The 21677-nt window shown below is 37.2% G+C and overlaps 2 protein-coding genes across 3 annotated transcripts in view; one reads left to right on the plus strand and one right to left on the minus strand.

Annotated features, from left to right (window-relative positions):
* Window positions 1–1033: 1033 nt before the first annotated feature.
* Window positions 1034–5209, plus strand: METTL21C (methyltransferase 21C, AARS1 lysine). Its single transcript, XM_042810177.1, has 4 exons — window positions 1034–1148; window positions 2543–2685; window positions 4439–4556; window positions 4815–5209. Exons 1-4 carry the CDS (start codon window positions 1034–1036, stop codon window positions 5207–5209), a joined length of 771 nt encoding a protein of 256 aa, XP_042666111.1.
* Window positions 4250–21677, minus strand: part of TPP2 (tripeptidyl peptidase 2) — a 49449-nt gene continuing 32021 nt past the window's right edge. For both annotated transcript variants that reach the window (XM_042810176.1, XM_042810175.1), the window contains 6 exons: window positions 18224–18375; window positions 18016–18112; window positions 16974–17104; window positions 15494–15701; window positions 7071–7190; window positions 4250–6542 (listed from right to left, as the gene is read on the minus strand). In XM_042810176.1, the coding sequence (XP_042666110.1) occupies window positions 6453–6542; window positions 7071–7190; window positions 15494–15701; window positions 16974–17104; window positions 18016–18112; window positions 18224–18375 (798 nt within the window). In that variant the 3' untranslated portion in view covers window positions 4250–6452. The remainder of the gene's footprint in view (window positions 6543–7070; window positions 7191–15493; window positions 15702–16973; window positions 17105–18015; window positions 18113–18223; window positions 18376–21677) is intronic.

Here is a 21677-nt window from a genome sequence, read left to right on the forward strand (position 1 = left end):
CCTTCTTTTCTGTATCTGTGGCTGCTGTGTTTGGCCTTGCTCCCGTTTGTTGTAGCCAAAGACTTTACTACTCTGCCATTATCATTCCATTATAGCATTACACAGAGGATCTCAAAGAACAAAAGAGAAGAAAGCATAACGATTTTTAAGCGCAACAGAACATCTCTCCTTTAGTTTAGAATTCAACGTGTCTGTACTGAATGATATCAGAGAAGTTATTTATTACAAGTGCTTAACAGTAGAGCAGCAAATACACATTTACTAAGCTGCGTCAAATCTGATCTGTGGTAGCCACGTGGCCAACTGTAAGCCTGAACTGCCACAGTAAGAACTTGATTTTTTTTTTTTTTTTTCATATCTGGAGCTGGAATGAGAGCCATTGCTGAGAATAGGCAGTGTACTATCGAAACTGAACTGGCTGCTGTAGCTCCAGCATTACCTTCCATATTTAATCTCCTATGCCTCCATTGTATTTTGAATTATATACGAAAGGTGTGCAGCCAGAACTCGTTACCTACCAGATAGAGGCCCTCTGAGGAGGAAAAACACAAAACAAAATCTGCAGAATTCCAATTACTTAGCGTTCTCCCTTTTGAACTGGTAAAAAATAAAATAGAATCACTTGCCATAGCTGTGAACAAACACCATGCTACGGGAGTCAGCACACGAGTCTTGTGCCTGTGAATAAAGGGAGTAATAAGGAATATATTAAGCAGCAGAACTGCAATGGTGTCAGCGTCGTGGGTGCAAATAAACCACCTCCACACATCAGCAGTCATTCTGCCCTTAAAAACTACCTGCAGGCACTGCCAAGCTTCTCCCTCATGGATCAAAGGAGGTGCTTAAAGGAACCTCCATCAGTGTGAGGCCACCCAACCCAGTCATATGAGCCTGGGCAGAGCCAGAGCAGGATGGGGAGATCCCACAGCCAGCTCTCCAATCATCTTGTACAAAGGAATTGCCCTCAACTTTCTATATATATTTCTATTTCAGTTCCACAATCTTGGCACAGCAGCTGTCATTTCCCAACACAATGCAAAGAGCAACAGACTGCCAAACAGCGGAAGGAGAAGCCTGTGAAGAGCCGTGTGAGTCTGAGAACTGCACTTGCAGCTCCAACTGCTCATCAACAGCAGAATCCAACCCCGGTATAATCCTTTATAATACTGTAATTGCTGTGTCCTGCTGGTATTTCATCACTTCATTTTTCTGTCTTTGGATAGCAAATGTCAATCTGTCACTTCTCTTCTTGAGCTCTACTTTCCCCATTTTTTTTCCCTCTGTTGTAGTTTATTTTTGGACCAAATCTAGGTAAATTATTCTAACTCCATAATTGACGTGCATATTGTAAAAAGCCTCTGGATTTTATTTAGACATCAGAGAAATAATTTTCAAGCACTGCCAGAGAGCTGATTATAACATGTATTGGTTGGGCTGGCACTGCTGAAGCTGTGATATTACAAATTTTAACACAAGCTAAACCGCTTTGCTTGAGCATCTATTAAGAACTGCAGGCAGGCATTGATCAAAATCCATGCAATCCAGAGCAAAATTGTCCTTTGCAGTTGAATGTTGTATCATCTATGCATATCCTGCCACTAGGCTTCCAATGGCTGCACAGTCATTAAGTGCCCTGATTTCAGTGAGCTTGGTTGGAGCAGTTAAGCTGAGCTATCCTGAACATCCACCCTCCCAGCCTACATGCTATGATGAGACACGTTAGTACTACACTACAGTGGCACTGACACTTGCTCAACAGCAGCATACTTTTCAACATACACTGAAAAAGTGCTTCAGAATCCTCTTTTTGTAGAAGGGTTAAAAATTCAAGAAACCCAGCTCTTTTAGTGAGTGGCAGTGTAACAGGTAAAACAGAAATGGCAGGTACTCTTCTCTTTGAAACGCAAAGCTTAGCATTCTGTATCTGCTGGGTATCTTCTAGCAGGCATGTTAAGTTCATTAAGTATATTACTATCTAAAAAGATGCTAAAAAGAAACTATTTGGTATCTGATTTCAAGAGTCAGTAGGAAAAACAACAACAACAACAACAAGGAAAAGCACTTAAATCTCAAGCATTGGGATTTAAAGCATTGCATTGAGATTGAGATTAAGCATTGAGATTGAAATCATCAAGCATGAGCTGCAGAAGGCAACTTCTCTGTATTTTATATTTTGGTATCTGTAAAGTGCCACGTAAACACTCAATCACAGAAAGGTCTTAAAAGCTTGTTCAGTTCCAGCCTCCTGCCAGGACTGCTGCCACCAGCTCAGGCTGCCCAGGGCCCCATCCAACCTGGCCTGAATGCCTCCAGGGATGGGGATCCATAGGTTCTACTGGGCAGCCTGTTAAAAACACTGCTTCTGCTCCTCCAGCAGCCAGACTGCCCACAGCTGGAGAGCAGGTGGTCTTAAACCCCATCACCTGACAGCTTTTCCAGTGCATGTGCTCATGTACGATATTCACAAAGTCCTTCTCATACTTTAAAAAGCTGTGCGTTAATCCATGCATATGTAATACCCCTTTCATCTTCTCTCTCACAGATTCACCAGTAATTCTTAAAATATTGCAGAACTGGGCTCCCACAGTTTCCCACTACTTTGACAAAGAGCATTACACTTATGCAGGCCAGCACATTGTCATCCAGGAATCTATAGAACACTTTGGAGCAGTGGTGTGGCCTGGGGTAAGTACTCAATATGGCATCCAGGGAGTTGAAGTGACTGATAAATCAGAAACAACAATGGCAGACAAACCTCAAGCTAGTATTTTTTTTAGTTAATTCCTATTTCTGGTGAGGAACTAAGCTGTGAAATACTAGAGCAGAAAGCTCTGCCTTACACTGATTTGGTAGTTTGCACCAAAAGAAATGGGGCATGTAAGTAGCATGTAGATAGTAAATTATTTCCACTTACAGAGGTAAGAAAAAAAAAATACCTTCCACTTGGTCAATTGGATGAAGATAGGGAGGAAAAAAAGTTAAAATTGTTTGGAAAAAATTGGAAAAATTGTTGCTTCCTCCACATGGTCAGCTGCTCATTTTAGAAAATGGAAGCAATCAAGCATTACAAAAAGGAGACTAAAGAAGAAAATTGTGAAAGATTAAAGGTACTTTAAAATAATGAAAATGTTTCTTTGAAAGAACAGCCTGGAACTATTCCAGCACAGTAAGGAAAGCCATACTTGCAAACAGGTCTTTTCCAATCTTCGTTCCTTCTGCTGCAAAAAAAGAACTTCTTGTAGACTCAGAAATATGGCTCTGGAGGAAGAAAGGGTGCTTCAGAATTTTTCAGATCTACTTTTATTGGAAAAGCTCACCAACAACGTCTGACCAAAAAAAGAAAAAAAAAAAAGATAAAAATAAAGTGTATGGATAAATGAAACGGTATCTGAATCCGGAACGTCAGAACATCACACACAGAATCACAGAATCACCCGGGTTGGAAGGGACCTCAAGGATCATGTAGTTCCAACCCCCCTGCCTAGCAGGGCCACCAAACACACACATTCAGATCAGGTTGCCCAGGACCCCGTCCAACCTGGCCTTAAACACATCCAAGGACGGGGCATCCACAACCTCCCTGGGCAGCCCGTTCCAGGGCCTAACCACTCTCCTTGTATAGAACTTCCCCCTAACATCCAACCTAAATCTTCCCTCCTTCAACTTCGATCCATTTCCCCTAGTCCTGCTGTTGTCAGCCCTTTTGAAGAGTTTACTCCCCTCGTGGGTGTAGGTTCCCTTCAGGTATTGATAGGCTGCAATGAGGTCACCCCGCAGCCTTCTCTTCTCCAGGCTGAACAAGCCCAACTCCCTCAGCCTGTCCTCATAGGGGAGGTGCTCCAGCCCCCTGATCATCTTAGTCGCCCTCCTCTGGACCCTTTCCAAAATCTCAATGTCTTGAACATTGAGTTGAGAACATCAGTTCTCAAATTAATCAGGTGTCAGAATGCAGATGGTAAAACTTTCCAAGAAAAGCGCGAGGTTGTGCAAATTGGGCTGGTGATTCATGAGTTGTCAGCCTGCCCAGAGCAGGTAGACAGCGTTGCATTATGAGGAAGCACAGGAGTTAAAACCCTAACACACCAGTCTTAAGATGACAAACAAAAGGGCAGTTAATTTGTTTGGCATCCATTTATGTTATTCATCAATAGAATGGTTCCCATTTGGACGCTACCTATCTTGAGCTGTGAGAGGAATCACAAAAGGTACACATGTCTGCTGCAAATTCATTATCTCACAAGACCTAAAATTAACAATAAACTAGTTTAATCGGATTGTTTGACATAAAGAACAGGACACAGTGTTTCTTTCCATATTATGTTTATGTTACAGCCATCAGTGTTTTCCACTGTATAAAAAAATACAGTATAAAAACATCAAATTAATTTTTGTGCAACTTAATTGATACCATCTTATGAATACGTGGTAATTATTTCAGGCACTGGCTTTGTCTCAGTATCTGGAATCAAATCAAGAACGATTCAACCTCAAAGACAAGAAAGTTTTGGAAATTGGTGCTGGAACAGGCTTGGTTTCCATCGTGGCTTCCATCTTAGGTCAGTAAACTATTTCCTTTCAGATTTCTTATGAAACACAATCTAGATCTGTGACTGCCACTTGAAAGCAATGAAGCAACAGCTGAAATTAATACATTCGTCACTGCTTTTTTAAAAAAATGAAAGCAAGTTGAACACTGATGTTAATAAAGATTCTAGTTATTGCTGAGGGGGAAGCAGGGGAAGTAATATCAAAAGTTTATATCTTTAGGTTTAACTACATACCTCTGAATTAAAACAAATCTATGTATTCTTTAGGAGCTTATGTTACAGCTACTGATTTGCCTGAAGTTCTTGAAAATCTCTCATTTAATATTTCAAGAAATACACACAACATGAATACGCACAAACCTGAAGTGAGAAAACTGGTGTGGGGAGAAGACCTCAATAAAGACTTCCCTTTATCAACTTACCATTATGATTTTATACTGGCAAGTGATGTTGTATACCATCACACTGCTCTGGATGCCCTGCTAGCAACAATGGTACACTTCTGCCAGCCAGGGACAGTATTATTATGGGCGAATAAATTCAGATTCAGTACAGACTATGAATTTTTGGAACAACTTTGCAATATATTCGATACATCCATCCTAGCAGAATTTCCAGAATCAAACGTCAAGTTGGTTAAAGCCACGGTAAGAGAGAACTGAAGAAAAAAAACAACTACTGATTTTCATTTCACGCCTGCACCTTGCAGTTTGGAATGTGATGTGCAATTATGGCACGCCCTCTGTGCGTTTACGTCTGTGAAGTTGTAGCTGTAGCTGAACTCTGCATGTTTTGTTACAAGAAATCTGGCAAGACAAGCAATATAGCTCATTTGTCTTGGGTTCATACAACCTATTCAAACAGACCAATGTCCCTCCACTGGAGGAACAATGTCACTAAGTAGTCAGATAGCAGGGAGACATTAACAGAAAGCATTGATCTTCTAGGCTGCACTGAACTTCTGCTGTTTGGAAGGTGTTCTCTTTCAGCAAATTTCATTTACATACTCCTGGATGAACCAATATTTTTAGCTTTATTTGTTTTTATTACCTATAAAATAATCTTTTAAAGTATCAGAGTGCACATGGTGTTTTTTTGATCGTCAGTTTTGCACATTTATTCTGTTGTGTTTTACATTTTTAACATTATTAAACATATATGTATAGCTTTACAATACCTGGTCAAGATTTAACTGTCTGGCACTTTATACATGTATCAGCCTGTCCTGATACTCAGGTTCACATGGATTTTTGAGTTTGCCTGAAATCACTCCAAAATGAAGATTTACAGGAGCACCTATGCATCAGCAATTCTGAGCTGCATGTATTAACAGTTTCAGAGGTTGAATTTTTCTTTAAAGAAAAAAACAAAACAAAAAACAAAAAACCAAAACCAAAGAACAAAACCACAAATGTAAACTCTTGCAAACAATATGGATAATTATGTCCCATTACTTTTGTCTAATAAATAAGATTTTAGCTACTCCTGAAGTAGCTTTAAGGCCTTCATACAATTGAAAATGAAATTAAGATCAAACGTGTTAAAAGTCACTTTACCGTAAAAAATACAGAGCTTTTACAGGTTTGCAGTTAAAATTAACAGTTAAGAAACTAACATGCATGCAGTAAGCTATATCAGCCTAATTCCAACTCTTTTCTGTTAGCTGTTCTGGCACGTCCATTGCCAGCAATGGGATGCACAATAAGGTAACTCCCTGATGACTGGAGTCAGGTTAACAGGTATTAAGCTGTACCCAGGTGCCTTTACTGATAAATACACACAATTTAATGATCGACATTCAGTAATGAAAACATGCGTTCCTATAAAAAAAAAAAAAAAAAATCAAACTTATCTTTTCATATCCTGCCCTTATAGAATTACGTTAGGTTTACAATTTCCAGATTTCTAGAATACACAATAATCAGGGGGATACATCACAGGAAGCCAGTTTTCAGAGAAAGTTGCACAGTGAGTCCATCCCAATAACTTCATTAGCTGAAGGAAGAAAGCAAACAAAAAAAAGTGAGACACTCATGGGTCATATTCTTCAATTTAAGTCCTTCCAACACACATTGCACTGACATTAACTACTCACTGAGGATATCTGTAATCTGAAAGATAAGTCTGGAGAAGTTGAGCTTATTTGGATCTGAAAGGCTACGTGATCTACAGCCTTTCAATTAAGCATACAAATATTTGATGTGATTAAATTTCATAGGAGGTACAGTAATTCCCATTAATTCTCTGCCTATATTATACTAGTACTATTTGTGATTACTAACAGTAACAATAACAGGATAAACACTCACATAATGATTTAAATATGCAGAAGAGTTTTGGTAAATACTCTACAAAAAATGAAAGAGGAAACTGGGACCAAAAAAATGGGACCAAACATCAAAAGCTTGAATAAGGTTAACATTTTGAGTTCTACAATATAAAATATAACAAAGATTACGCCTCCTGTGTTTAAACATTTACTCAGAATTAATACAGACCATCATCTTACTAAACACACTTTACCTGAATGCAGTTTTTCAGGTTGTCTTTTGTTGGCTTTTCTTCTGCAAGTTTTGTTGCGAACTTGAGCCCTCTCCCATACATTTTGTTCGCCAGTGCATGCTTATAGGCAAAAGTCAAAACCTACAATATGAAAATAAAACAGTTTAGATATTAAAATACTTGGCTCTTACAAGGCTTAACAAATAGTATCAGATTCTCTTCAGGAAGTAGAAGTGATTTAAAGCAAAACAATTACATGAAACAGATTGCATTTTTTTTGCAGGAAAACAGATGATTCCTAGTAGCAGTTATAAACAAGAACATCCTAGAAACTACTAATGACTTTGTGGACATATCTGACTTTAGAAGATTTTACGCAATACAGACATCATTATTCAAATTCTTTAGTCATCACATTTCTAGGTTGTTTGGATTTTCATTTGCTAGAGGCAACTGCATAGTAAAAAGGAGTTTAAACAAAATAAAATCTTCAAGAACCAGGCAGACGTATCTTTGATCCACAGAAACAAAGACTCCATTAACAGCGTTGGTTTGCAGGAAATAAACTTATTGCAGAAACAAATATGAACATATATACTGAATGATGTATGTGTGTATATAATATATATATACATACAGAGGTATGCACATAGTTATAAACAGGCAATGAAGACAGGTAAGCATGAAGACAAACCTCAGGTTTTGGTCAACTCCTCAACACTATTAAGAATAGATAAGAAAACTTCCTCTTGATACTACAAACTCCAAAGGTAGAGTTCACAATACCTGACAATGCTGCAACTAGCATTTGCAAATGAATGTGTGAATGAATGTGTTTACTTCAGAGATAATGTGAAATAAACCAGGTTCTGAACACTATTAACAGTGTTCAGTGTTGCAAGATGGTTCATAGAGTTTCACCCATCATTAAGAACTAGTGATGAATCAGGACATTTTCATCTATTTCCTTTGGAATGCTTACAGTAAGTTAAAAAAAAAAAAAAAAAAAGAAAAAAAAAAAAAGAAAAAAAAAGAGTGACAGCACCAAAAATGGAGAACATGACATTACTATTATTTTTAGTACAGTTTTAATGCAATTTGGTATTACAGTTTGCAATTCGTTTTCCCCTCAGTCAGCACAATGATTTTCCTTTTCTCTGATTCCTCAAATGAAAGTCAGTTTTCCAATAATGTGTACTTAAAATACACCATTGAGAAGCCAACAAAAAAAAAAAAACAACAAAACCTCAAGGATGTTCAGACATAAATATTTTGCATTATAAAGATTTAAAATATTTTCTACTAATAAAATATTAAGGAATCCAATATTCCTATCCTGCAAGGACTGAAGAACCTGCCTAATTTTAGCTATCTGAACACTCCTTCTGAATGTTAACTGACATGCAATATTTTGCAGTATCTGTACCTGAAAGACTGAGCTAGAAAAGGAAATGGCACACCTAATTATCATGGAAGTGAAGGTACAGTTTTCTAGGTCTGAAGAGCCAAGTACTTCATATGCCAAGCACTCAAGCATTGCCCATTCTTCTGTCTTCCAGTATTATTTGGTTATGTTGAAGTATTCACTTAAGCTGCAATAGCTTTTGAATACAATTTGTACTAGTTAAAGCACACACACATATGCAACAATGAGCATAGAGCACCATTCACATACAAATCTTTCCAAATATTGCTATTGGAAAAGTACTTTGCATGCTGCATTCTCAATCCAAACACTTCTGAACAACTGCTCAGTGGATCCATCAGCAGACTCAGTTGATTAAACTAAACTTAAAGAAGTAAAATGAAGAAAAAAAAATCCTTTCTGAAAGTATGATAGAACCACAAACCAAACCAAAAGAAAACAAACCAAAATCAGGTGAGAGATGCATTGGAGCTTTCAGCAAACATATTAAAGGCTAACCAGAAACAATGTCACTGCTCTATTAAGAAAGCTCTTACCTGACCCTGTAAGTTTTGAATGGTTACTGAACATCAGTGATAAAGGCAGGATGAAAGCCACTTGACAGCATTTCTTTCGTAACAGGGCTTCCTAGAGTTTTTGTAGCAAGAAAACAAAGTATTTTACGAAATACCCTTACTCTGGCCAAGTAAAAGTTTGGGTATTCCTAAATGAGGAAAAAAAAAAAAAATCTCTCAAGGACCAAAAGGTTGAAACAATGCTCCAAGACCTTTTGATAAAAAGATCATTTCTAAGTGCTTGAAAAAACAAACAAACTAAAAAAAAAACAACCCACAGTCAGCTGTAAACAAGTAAAAATATTAAAAGTTTGTTAGCACTTCAGAAGTTAAGAATAATGCATGGAATGCTTTAAAATCGGTATAGATTAACAAGATTTAAGAAATATTACCTCATTACTTGTGCATATATTGATCAAATTAAGCCTTATAAATTACAATAGTGCAAGCTTTACAGTATCACAGAACTGGAGCTCATTCCTCGATGCGTGTAAACAATAAAAACGGGGATGCTATTAAGATATAACCAACAGCTGCTATCAGATTGTATACAACAGCAAGTAAACAAATCTATAGTGTACAAAAACAGCTGCTAGATGTAAGAATAGAAATGAATTCTAAATGCTTGGTATTATTTCATAACTTCAATAAATACAAGGCCAGCTTTTACAGAACAAATGATACAGATGAAAAGTTGACCAAAGAACTGTATCAATGGAAACAAAAAACAATATGCACTTTTAGGATGCTTTGGGGTTGGGAAATAAATGTTAGCTCCTACGTTCCCAAGCTAATGGCCTGTAATAATAAGTGTACTGAAAGCCAGACCCACAGAAGTAGTTGGTAATCGCCTGCCAGCTCGCTGACAGCTACAAAAAGATGCATATACTTTGGAGGATAAAGCTCTGAAATGATCTCTCAGGACATCTGCATGGCTGCAGTATTTTCAAATCTGAAAATGCTCCTTAAAAAACCAGCACACTTAAGGTCCACCAATACTCAACAATTAGCTAATGAAAACCTTTCTGGCATTTTAATACCTATACTTAGCAAAAGGAAAAGAGATTTGTATAATTAGTTACTTCATTATTTGAACTGTTGATTAAAACGTATCTACATTAACAAATAATTAAAATGCTACATTACACAACACCTATAGACAACACAACTCACTGTAAGAATTATAAGCATGACAGCTTCAGTATTATCAGGGAGTGAGCTTCTTCAGGCTCAAATATAGCTATGGGAGTAAACTAAGGTTTCTCAGCTTCTTATGTTGACTCTCTGCTCAATCAAATATTACAAATAAAAGCAATATTCATACAAAAATTGACTTATCTTATTTTCAGAGAGGGAAGGGAGTTCATGGAATCAAGTGCACAGCAACAACCTTTTGGCAGTGACTGAGCATGATCTGCTGGAACAGACAGCTGCATCTGACAGTAATATGAAAAACACTCCAGGCCAAAGATGCTTAAAAGGCAGGATGGAAAGGTCTGGGTATTTTATCTGTTTACTTATTTTTAAACATGACTTTTGCTTAACCTTTGGATTAGCTGTTGGCGATAAGGGGAGTTAAATTCTATACATGAGCCAATGTCAGCAAGAAATAGGTAAATCCTACTACTCTCCTGTAGAAGTTTTGTTTGAAACTGGTCATTTTGGCCTGCAAAGTGTACAGTTATGCTCAGGTAAATGAAAAAAAAACAAAAAACAAAATTTATACTTCAACACTAAAAAAGTACTAAAGCACCATCACAAATGTGCCTGCATAATCAAACAAATACTTGCTGAACAGAGCTATCTCAACTGTGGTATATTCAAATTGCTTTTCTATATAGAATACATATTTTCTTTCATGCATCATTTGAAGTAAAACTTCAGAGAGAAGTGATCTAACTAGAACAGAGGAAGCAGGAACAACGTACTTACTATCAACAGCAAGCACCAGTCTTCCTACACACTTGCTGTAACATGACAAGCATGACACTTCAATGGAAAATAGGCAAGTAAGGGAACTTAACACCTTGTGTGTACCTATGTGTGCACATACTTCAACAGCAGAAGAAAGGTTGCATACAAATAGCACTTGATTACTAGAGGGTGAGCAAAAACACACAGAAGTGATGATATTTTCAATACATCTTATACACACAGAAGAAAGCACGCTCTCTCTGGGTTTTCAGAAATCCACTTAGCTTTTAAACATTGTCATCATCTGGAAGAACTTTGACCCAAGTGAAGCTTTGAGGTAAAAACAGTTTCTATCAATGCAATGTTTCTATCTAAAGCTGTTAACATACTTGAAGCACTAGAATACTGTACCAATTGTTAACATCCACTTGTTCTCACCCTGTTGCTCTATCTTTAGAGCATCAATGACACAAAGTCATGTTCACGTACAGTAAGAGCTCCACATTTTCAGTTCTAACCTCGTGTTAGAATAACTTAGCTGCCTCCTGAGGACTATGAGGATGTTCAACACAAGGCCTACTCCTGCTCCTACATTACTATTCCAAACTTTACCTTCCCTCTTTCCATGTTTATATTCCCCCCCAAAAAGAAATGAGTCACCCAAGGTTAGGCAATACAATCAAGCCATAACACTTCATTTTGTCAGTCCTATTTAAGTCTTTCCAGAACACAGTCACAGAAATGCATTTTGGTCATTTTTTTTGGTTTGTTTGTTTACTACCAATGGGAATTTTCTCAAGCCCAAGTCTGAACTGAAGATTATCATAAACAGAAAAGACAAAATTTTTGCCCTTTGTTGCAACAATACTTGTCTGTTTCTTAGAATTTGTTTTGAAGCTTTAAATACTACTATGTCCTCAATGCTATTCTCAAACTTCCCTCCAGAAATCTTGATGGAAGATGGACACTTGGACTAGGTGATCTTGGAAGTCTTTTCCAACCTTGGTGATTCTATGACTCCTAAAAGGATGTGGATGTGAACTACACAAACATTAAGATTCCTCTAAGATGCTCAAAACTTCAGATTTTCCCCTACCAGTCTTCAAAACAAAATTACATGCACTAGGCACACTGTTTCTAAAGTAGTAAAATAATCCAGTAATAAAACAGTAAAACTGTATGCAACAGTGAACCAGAGACTTATCGGAACAATTATTCTGCATGGATAAAAAGTTAGAAAGGAAGAAAACTAAATGCTAGTGGTGATATTTAAAAGACGACGACATTTGTGTTTATTCAAGCAGAAGGTTGAGAAAGTTTTAAAACACAATCCCACCTACAAAACTTGCCATGATAAAAACATATTAACATTGACCAGTCAGCTTGAACATCAGAAGCAGTTTGGTAGAAGTGAGTGGAAGGAAGGAACTGCAAATTGTTAAATTCTTTTCTTTTTTTTTGTAGAAAAGTAATACATGTATTGCTATTCTCACAGTATACAGCAATAGATAGAAGAACATAACTACATTTTTCCTATTTATTTTAATGTCAGACTATACTAGGACATTAATAGAGCTAAATAAACATATAATGATGATCCAATTATGCTTTATGGTTCTGAATGACCACATGCAGTAGAATTGTCAAGTCATGGCCTCAACCAATGGTTGAGCACCAGGTGAGAAGGCCTAGCAAAGCCAAGGAGCTCAGGTGCAAGCAATGCACATGAGTGACCAGAAGTAGTGGAGCCTGGGTCCACACCTCCGTGCCTCCATTTAAGGATTAGCAGCCAAGGGAGCAGCATCTCTCCAGATAGCTATCACTCTCCTGTTGAGCTGTTACTGTTTATGAGAAGGGATGAGCCAATTTTCCTTCTTTATTGTCTGCTATCGGTCTGTAGTGCATTCGAGGGCACTGTCATTGCTTTTTTTTGTCATACACTACACAAAGAGCACTCCTTTGCTGGATAGAAAGCATAGTGCTAAGAGCTCAAACAGCAGGTATGAGCTGTCAAATTGCTTACTAGTTAGTTCTCCTGGAAACTACCAGGTGGGCATGACACCTGTTAGCAGTGAAAATAAGAAAATACAAACCACAGCAAACATAGAACTTCTACATAGCAATGAAGAGAAACAGTACTGTTTTCTCTTTTGAGAATAACTCCCTGGGTCTGACCTTAGTTTTCTTCAAATCTGTTAGCAAGGAAAACCATTAGAGTGCATTACTGTCTCCTTTCAAAGCACACAAAAACCTGAAGTCACACTATTTTCACTCCTCATTCCTTGCAGAGTTTCCAGAAACAGAAAACAGAAGTAAAAATGTGAAAAGCTAAGTCTGTTCCAATAATCATACATACGTGATGATACTGCTTGAAGTACTCTTATTTCTTTCCCTTCAAGTTTTTTGTATTTAATCTGTAGGGGTTATAACTGCTGAACAGTACCACTGGGAAGATGAGAATATATATCCATGACATGGTCTTTTGAAAGATTAAATTGATAGCAAAATTATCACCGCATAATTGCTGACCAGCCAACAAGCACACAGAATGCAAAAAGCAGAAAGAAAAGCACTGCAGGAACTAGCAGGCTATCTAAGCTACTTGCCAAACTATGACTGAAATAATTGAAAGATTGAGATTTCAGCACCTATCTGGGTAACTCATTCTAGTGCTGGATCACTTCTAAAGCAGAAAGACTTTCCTTTTGCTTACATACTCACTCCTATGGTTTGTCTCTGCTGCCTCCTGCCCTGCCTCTGGGATCACTGTGAAGAGCCTGGATGAATCTTCTTTTTACCCCCTGCCTCCATCACACATTATTCACAACATCTACCTAAGCTTTCTCTCTACTGGCTAAACAGTCTCAACATTTCCTCATATGACAGATACAACAACAATTTTTGTGGCCCTTGTAATATTATTCACATTACTCATCACTGCTATACTGATACAGAGCAACTTGTTCAGCAGCAAGAGACCAAAAATGACAAACTGCAAGTGGGCCAGGTGGGGCTGAATAAGTGAGGATAGATATGGGTACAGGACAGAAAAAGCATAGGACAATGACATATCTCAGGAATTTTTAGGATGACTCAGAATTTTCAGAAGCCATTGGTCTAAAATACCCAGAGCATTCCACAACAGTTCTGCACTAAAAGTAGTATTCCTCATCACTTTAGATACGCTTTACTAGTAACTCCAAGAAGGAAAGCAAACAACACACTGAATAACCACAATGGAACTCACTTCCACATGAAATGCCACAACAATGTTGGCCTTTCAGTTACTTATTTAACAATACAGAGGCATCCGTTTTCAGAAGAAAACCTGAATTGCATACAGATAGGTCCCATGCTTGGATCCAAGAGAAGTTCAGATCCCTAATCTGCCCAAATCAAACCACAGTTACTGATTCCAGACCCAGAGCTCTCTTCTTGATACACTTCCAGTAGGGCAGCTGTGCTGATAGTTTTTTCCCGCTGAAAACATGAACATCATGTTTATAATCAAAAGATTAAAGTAGAACAGGGTTCATTATTACTAGTATTGTAGTTACAGATAAGCAGCAGGAACATCCTGTCCTACATAGTATGATTAAAGCACAATCTGCTACCATGGGATACTACAATCAGACTAAGAACAGAAGAAAAATGCTTAAAAGATGTATGTGAATACATGCACTACAAGAAGTGAGAGCAGCTACCATCGACCTTTCAACCTTCTTGTTCAAACCTCCAGCAAAAGCACAAGCTCTTACTAGGAAGACTATTTATTGTCAAGAAATTAATAAAATTTCATTATTTTCTTTTGTAACTATCTGAAGTGCAGCTTTGGCAGCTTAACTGAAATAGAAATAAACGCCTCTTTTGTCTTCCAAAGCCATATGTAGAGTTACACACAGCAGCTAATTAAATAATACACAGTAACTCAACCATTGAAAAGTCAAAAATCAGTGAATTAGTATACACAAGTATAATGTCTCAAGTAATATTTTTTCTTCTGGAATAGCTGTTTCAAACAGAGAGACAAACTTAGTTCCAGTCTTAGTAAACTTAAAATAACAGGAAGTTTTCTGCTAATAAATTTTTCAGTGTAAACATTTCCAAGAATTTATTTTACTTCTATAGACATTACTGACAGCAAAACACAAAACTTCTGCTGTCTGTTTTGTAGAATAAGCAACAGAATGGAGGACTAAACAGAGTAGCTGTTTGTACTTCTGCATACAGCTACAGCAGCTAGCAAGTTAACCAAAAACACTGCCTGAAAGGTACAGAGAGAGGCAATTCAATGAAGCAAGCACCTTTTTAAAGGAAATCTGGTACACTATATCCTTCCTTTTAACCCTGTGTTAATATACAGAGAGATGAGCTTACCACAGATTTGCAAAATCTCTATGGAAAAAGGTCACTAAGGAAGCACAACTTATGGGGACAGCATGAACATGCAGAAGGGAGGAACATACGTGTGCACACAGAGGTGGTGCATAATTCCAAGAGGAGCATAAAAAAAGACAATATGCAAAAGGAAGTCTGCTCTGCACTCTTACCTTGCTGTCAAACAGATCAGTCCATTTTGTTGTTTCCCAGAACGTCTCTGTCAAGGCTTCTGAGCAACTCTCATGATCCTCATCTTTGCCTTCAGCATCACTGGAAGCAGCCCCATCTTGGGTCTGCAGATGAAGAAGCTGGTCAGCCAGCGCGCTTCCTTTTCGACAAAGTGCATCCACTAAAGTAGTCTTCTGTTTTTCCATTTCACTAGAAAAAAAACAGCAAGAAAAATATTAAGGACTTTTCATAGACACATCATTAAGAACAGAGTCAGTACTGACAATCAGCAGTTAGCACGCAGATTGAAAATAAGCACAAACATCATCTTAAAAACAGGGCTATTTACTACAAATAAAACTAACTGAGAAAAAAAAAATATTTCTGAGACATACTATACATTACAAAAACTCGATTGTTCTCCTCAGTTTGAAACATCTTTGGTGTCTTACGGCAAGGGCAGCTCAGGATTTTAAAACTGGATAAGCCAGCATCTAGAAATAAAGCTTTACAGCTCTTGGCATTACAAGCGGAGTCAAATCCAGCACTAACATGAGCAGATACAATTCTGCTGACTTCAAGGGAATTGCACCCATTTAAAGCACCATTACATCTGGTGTTTAGTTTCAGATGTTAGATTCAATCACATGATCTAATGGTTCAACTTACCAAGAAATGTTTAGAATGAAATTTATTATAGCATAACTTTGTTTTTATGTCAGTGACTCTAGAATTACACACACGGATTCAGGAAAGCTAGACTACTTTTACAACTGAAATCTGGTATATTATCTAACATAACAAATAAGCGTTCAATCTCCCCTTCTAAGGCCCTAATCTTCAAATCTGTAGCTCTTATATTTGTGACTAAAACCATACCACAATAATTCTCTGGACTAGGGTATCAATTTGAACATACTGTCTTCCTAGGGATGAATACTGATAATTCAGGAAAACATATCTAAAAGTAAAAAGTAACATAGGAAAAAAAAATTCTCAAAAATACTCAGAAGCAGAATTATGGTCATTGTATCTTAAACAAATGAGATTTTTGGCAAGCAGTTACTTCTAAGACTGCTATCAATTTTAGCTTCTAACCCAGTTACAAAAGGTTTCAAAGTATTATGAAAAGGAAGTTAGCATTCCAAACACAAGCCTCTACATCAAGGTTGTAATGGTTTCCTTTGAAGTGACATTAAGTTTGATACAACCTTAGTATCCCATTTTTTCAGATTCATTTACATCCTGAAAGAACCCTTACTTTATTTATCATTTCTAGGCAACCCACTGCAGACTTCAGTGTTCCTGTATTCTTGGAATATAGTAAGGAACAAAATCCTGCAAACAAGCTTGAAATCGTCTGTGCTTAAAACAATAAGACAAGCCATTCAAAACAATTACAGTCATTCCAATTCTTATATGCAGAGAAAGTACAGAGATTACAAAAATAGGATGCAAGAAAATTATTTACTGGTTAGGTACTTTTTTATAGTAGTTGCATCAGGTCTGGGATCAGTCTTCATAGCAAAATAAACTGCTAATGCTGTTTGATCAATATGAGAGATTACGGTATTCGCGGCTTCAACAATTTCATCAAGTCTTTTCATACGTTCCTAAAAGAAGGGGAAGAAATGCATTTAGTGATATGAAATCATGCTACTTGATTGCTGATTTTATTACCACTAGGATAATTGCAAAGGCATGCAGAAATAAGGTTAAGTGATTCAATATGCCTTTTCTACACCTTCTCCAACTTCTCGCATGGAAAAACCTGATGGTAAGCCTGCATTACCAAGATACCCCACGTACATAGTACATGTCACTCAGACTGTAAAAAAAGAAAAAAGTGAACACACACACACACACACACACACACACACACACACACACGCAGATTTTACAGGAATAAAACACCTTCCAGAACAAACTGATGATTTCTCAAGGAATAATGGTAGCAGTTATTCACTTCTGACTGAAATGCGAAATCAGAATCAAACAGAAAAAAAATTAAAACTACTGACATACACATGAAGGTGTCCATCATTAAGATGAACAGAAATAACCCAGGCACACAGACACTTCTGTGTAATAGTTTGCAGTTCTCATTTTTGAGGACAACGACAGATGGTAAATAAAGCTGTATTATTTCAAAGGTTACTGTCCTTGCTTGTCTGGGCAATTCTGCTATGACATCAGTTCATAAGAGGAGCAAAATGTTACATGTGCTCTGCTCAGATACCATCAGAATAACACTTTGTAGCCTAAAGCAATAGGTTTAGCTGAACAAGAAACAGATGAGAAGCCAACATCCTATATGAAGGCACACCTTCTTTCATTCTATTGCAGGATAAGGTAATTCATGTTCAGTTAGCTTATATCACTGTCAATCTAATCTAATCAGGAATTCCTGCTTTATTGCACTGAGTACAGCTATGGTAGTCAATTCAAGGCCAAACATGTATAAGGATTCAGTTGTTTAGGCTAAATAAATGCAGTGAGACAAAGTTTTAAAACATTAAATAACCTTTTCAGAATCCAGTTGATGAAGTCTAGCAACATATAGTGGAAGATGATTAGGAAAGGCTTCTTTCAACTCGTTGTACACATCAGGGGTATCCAGCCTAGAAGAGAGGAGAACATGAAAATACAGGTTCTGAAGTTCAAAGCAATGTTTTTCCTAGTTTCTTTTGTATAGCTGCTTCAAGGTTCTGTAGTAACGACAGCAGACATACTTGGTCATCCATTGTATTTTTAGATCTCGTAAAGCTTCAGCAAATTCTTCTTTTACATCTTTTTCTTTTTCCTGTTCTCTTTCTTTTTCTTTGCTGCCATTTTTACTCTTGGATGGTGATGGTATCAGATGATAGTGAACTGTAAGGACATCCTGGAAGTGGGAGAAGAGGCACATACTGAGGGGGATACAAAAGCTAAATAAATCACAGCAAGCAACTACTCTGAGCTACACATACACTGAATAGGAACTCCAAGAACAAAAAAGTATTATTACTCTCTAAGAACTACTTTTTTTTTTTTTTTTCAAGCCATATAAAGGTGCAAATAAAACAGCACACTTGGTACAAGACTAAGCTTAAAACTGAACAAGTTGACTTTTGTGTGCTCAGATAATTTATATAATATTAATTAGGGAAACAGCAGTGGCTTTTTTGTTTTTGTTTTTAAGGAGAGCAAACAGCTTGGTTAAAAGGTAAAGAAGTCAGAGATCCTATCGTACAAATCTGACAATAAACAAGCAAATGAAGATAACTGAACTCTAGAAATACTACAATGACATACACATGAATTGCATCATCCAATAAACAAGTTTATTTCTCCTGAATGAGCGTTCCTTAATTAACTACTGCACTGATGGCCACCTATGTCCTAGCTTGCTGCTACAGAAGTCCCAGTTTCACCTGTATTTGTGTTCAAAATAGCTGGAAGATAACAACTTATTTACTACTATGAAAACTCTAAATGCTGGTACTGAAATACTACAGCTTGAGTTCACGCTACTCAACAATCAGCACAAGAGAATCAGCTACAAGATCTTCATGTTAAAAAGCTAACCTAACACTATGCTCTGAAAGCCAATCCTGAGATATCTTATGTGTAAGTTTTCACATAAGCCAATATTAGACTTCAGTCTTTCTCTCTAAGACATTACAGCTGCTGGGGGAGGTTATTTTGTTGTTTTTATTGATGCCTTAAAATAAAAAAACCCACAAAAACAACACTACAAACTGAACGCCGAAGGCACATACACAGCTATTCTCTATTTAAAATACTTCACAAAGAAGATTACTTCAATTTAAATACTTCAAATACAGTTCTCCTGTGGAAATATCATGTAACTGTTGTGCTGTCTGATCAACTGCTCTGGCTATTTAGTTATTCAGACCAATTACCCTGAAACAGACCTGTGTGAATACACAAATGAAATCAGCACTGCGTAATGAAATGCAATCTTGTGCACAATATATTTCAATCATTTAAACAGAAATTATAAAGGTGACCACAATAAATGACTACTCATAACTTTGGAATAATGGACTTTAACATTACACTTCTGAATCTATTCAAGAATGGTGGGGCAGAACAATTTTATTTCAAATGACAGTTTATCAGATCAGCAGCTTGCTAAGTAACCAGCATAGTTTTCAGTATGCCCAAGACAAAATGACATTAATGTTCCCTTCTGACAATTATTCCTGCTACTTATCATGCAGTTAAAGGTTGAACTACAGAAGTGACATTTACAGATATATTTTTAAAGGTTGTTTGGAGCACTGCTATACATTAGTTTTCATAGGAATTACCCTATACCAGTATGAAGTGCATGACCTATGTACACACACCTAAACAAGACTTCAGCAATACCTAGACCAAAGCACGACAAAACAATTCACAAAGGCAAACTCATGCAGAGGAGGATACAGAAGTCAGGAACAAGGTGCTGGGGCTGACTACAGTAATTAGAAAGGTAGAAACTAATAACCTAGTTCATTAAAGCAAACCAAACATTTTAAGATGTCTAAGAATCTAGTCCAGTAAGAAAACCTGAATCACTAGTTTGCAGTGTTTAATGAAACACATTCTACTAACACTTGCCTGAGAAAGAAATCTGCTTGCCTGGAAGTATTCTAATATTTCAGGATTTCCTTACATAGGGGCCTCCTCTACTCCGCTTAGCTAAAAAAGTTTGAGGTTATCTATTCAAATGCTCAGGGCATTCTCAAGCCTTGTCTATATCAAAAGGCTGGTTTAAGGTTTTAAATCAAGTGTAATTACATTAGCAAAATCCTAGTTGTAAGAATGAACATTTTTATTTAAGCAACTAATTCAATGTAGGTCACTCTGAAAGTAATCCCTCCTATTTATTTCCATGGAAACTACATCCGATACAAAGAACACGATAGCACTATTTGATAGAACAAATTCTCAGCTACAAAACATTATTTTTCAATGTATTCCTCACCATTAGTTCAGCATTTTTGCCAGCAATAAATAAGAGCCATAACAATCTGTACCAGAAGAAATAACGCACTGCTGCCACTGCTGAAAAGCAGCAGCCACCACCTCACTATGCTCACATTCACTGTTCAGTCTCCATAAACATCCTGCAATGATGTTGATGAATGTCAGTGGGCACATTTTTTCCATTCTGAAGGAATACAATGACATCCCTTTTCTTCACATGCACTTCGATGTCAGACACCACTTTGTCAGAATGTCCTTCTGCTACCATTGGCTGCATGGCAACAAAACGGAATGGAATAGTGGTGGAAGGTTCAGCCTCTATTACCATATCACCAACCATTTTCCTCTGACTTCATGGGCCAACATAATAAAATAGGAGGCACTACTTTCAGAGCAGCCCTTGTGCCATCAAAAAGGCAGTAAAATCACTGCTCTCAGCCAGCTGTTTTTAGTCTCATGAGATTCTACAAACACTACAAACTATGACCACTGAAAGGAAAACAGTAGGTCTCATCTCTTGGTATCTTTTTTCAAGAGTTTACATAAAAATATGCATGCTTCTCTGCAGAAATCAAATGCATTTCAAAGGGTAAATATTGTCTAATAAAACATGATAGGCATAAGATAGACTGAAAGCATCCGCATTCTCTATTCTATCTATTCTATCTCTATTCTATGAGCAAACACTAGCATTACTCAAAGCTCTGCATCCCCCTCCAGTTAGCAGAACATCTCAGAATGATAATGTTGTTGCCTTCAGAGAAACTCTTACTGGAGATTAAAGGAGAAAGAAGATAGCTCTTTATGAATCACAGAACCACAGGCACTGGAAGAGACCTCAAGAGATCATCAAGAGTTCAACCCCCCTGCTAAAGCAGCTTCACTACAATACGTCACACAAGAGCTACAAACTGAATGGCAGCAAACAAGAATATTATGCCTTGAAAGGATTACTTCAAGGCAACGTACAAATTAACGTGAAAGCTGCCCTTTGTTTATCCTCTAAAAAACTTAAGCAGTATTAAAAACTTTGGAAGTATACATGGTATGCACTTTGGTCGGTATACTCTCTGTACAATTTGGTAAGCCTCAGATGGTTTACTTTTAACTTGAACTATAACTTGTACATATGCAATATGTACAGTGCCTTCATAGGACCTATATGAATAGTCACCAATTTCATTTAAGTATTTTCATTTATACTTATGT

Source organism: Centrocercus urophasianus, unplaced genomic scaffold (genome assembly GCF_019232065.1).
Source record: "Centrocercus urophasianus isolate 14NV4802_14NV808 unplaced genomic scaffold, USGS_Curo_1.0 seq_12, whole genome shotgun sequence".
Taxonomy (NCBI): Eukaryota; Metazoa; Chordata; class Aves; order Galliformes; family Phasianidae; genus Centrocercus; species Centrocercus urophasianus.

What these genes read in the sequence shown, in the direction of transcription:
- METTL21C (XM_042810177.1), top strand. Translation starts at nt 1,034, where the DNA reads ATGCAAAGAGCAACAGACTGCCAAACAGCGGAAGGAGAAGCCTGTGAA. An exon ending in AACAGCAGAATCCAACCCCG is followed by an intron (nt 1,149 to 2,542) that starts GTATAATCCTTT and finishes TCTCTCTCACAG; the next exon opens with ATTCACCAGTAATTCTTAAA. An exon ending in GAGCAGTGGTGTGGCCTGGG is followed by an intron (nt 2,686 to 4,438) that starts GTAAGTACTCAA and finishes TAATTATTTCAG; the next exon opens with GCACTGGCTTTGTCTCAGTA.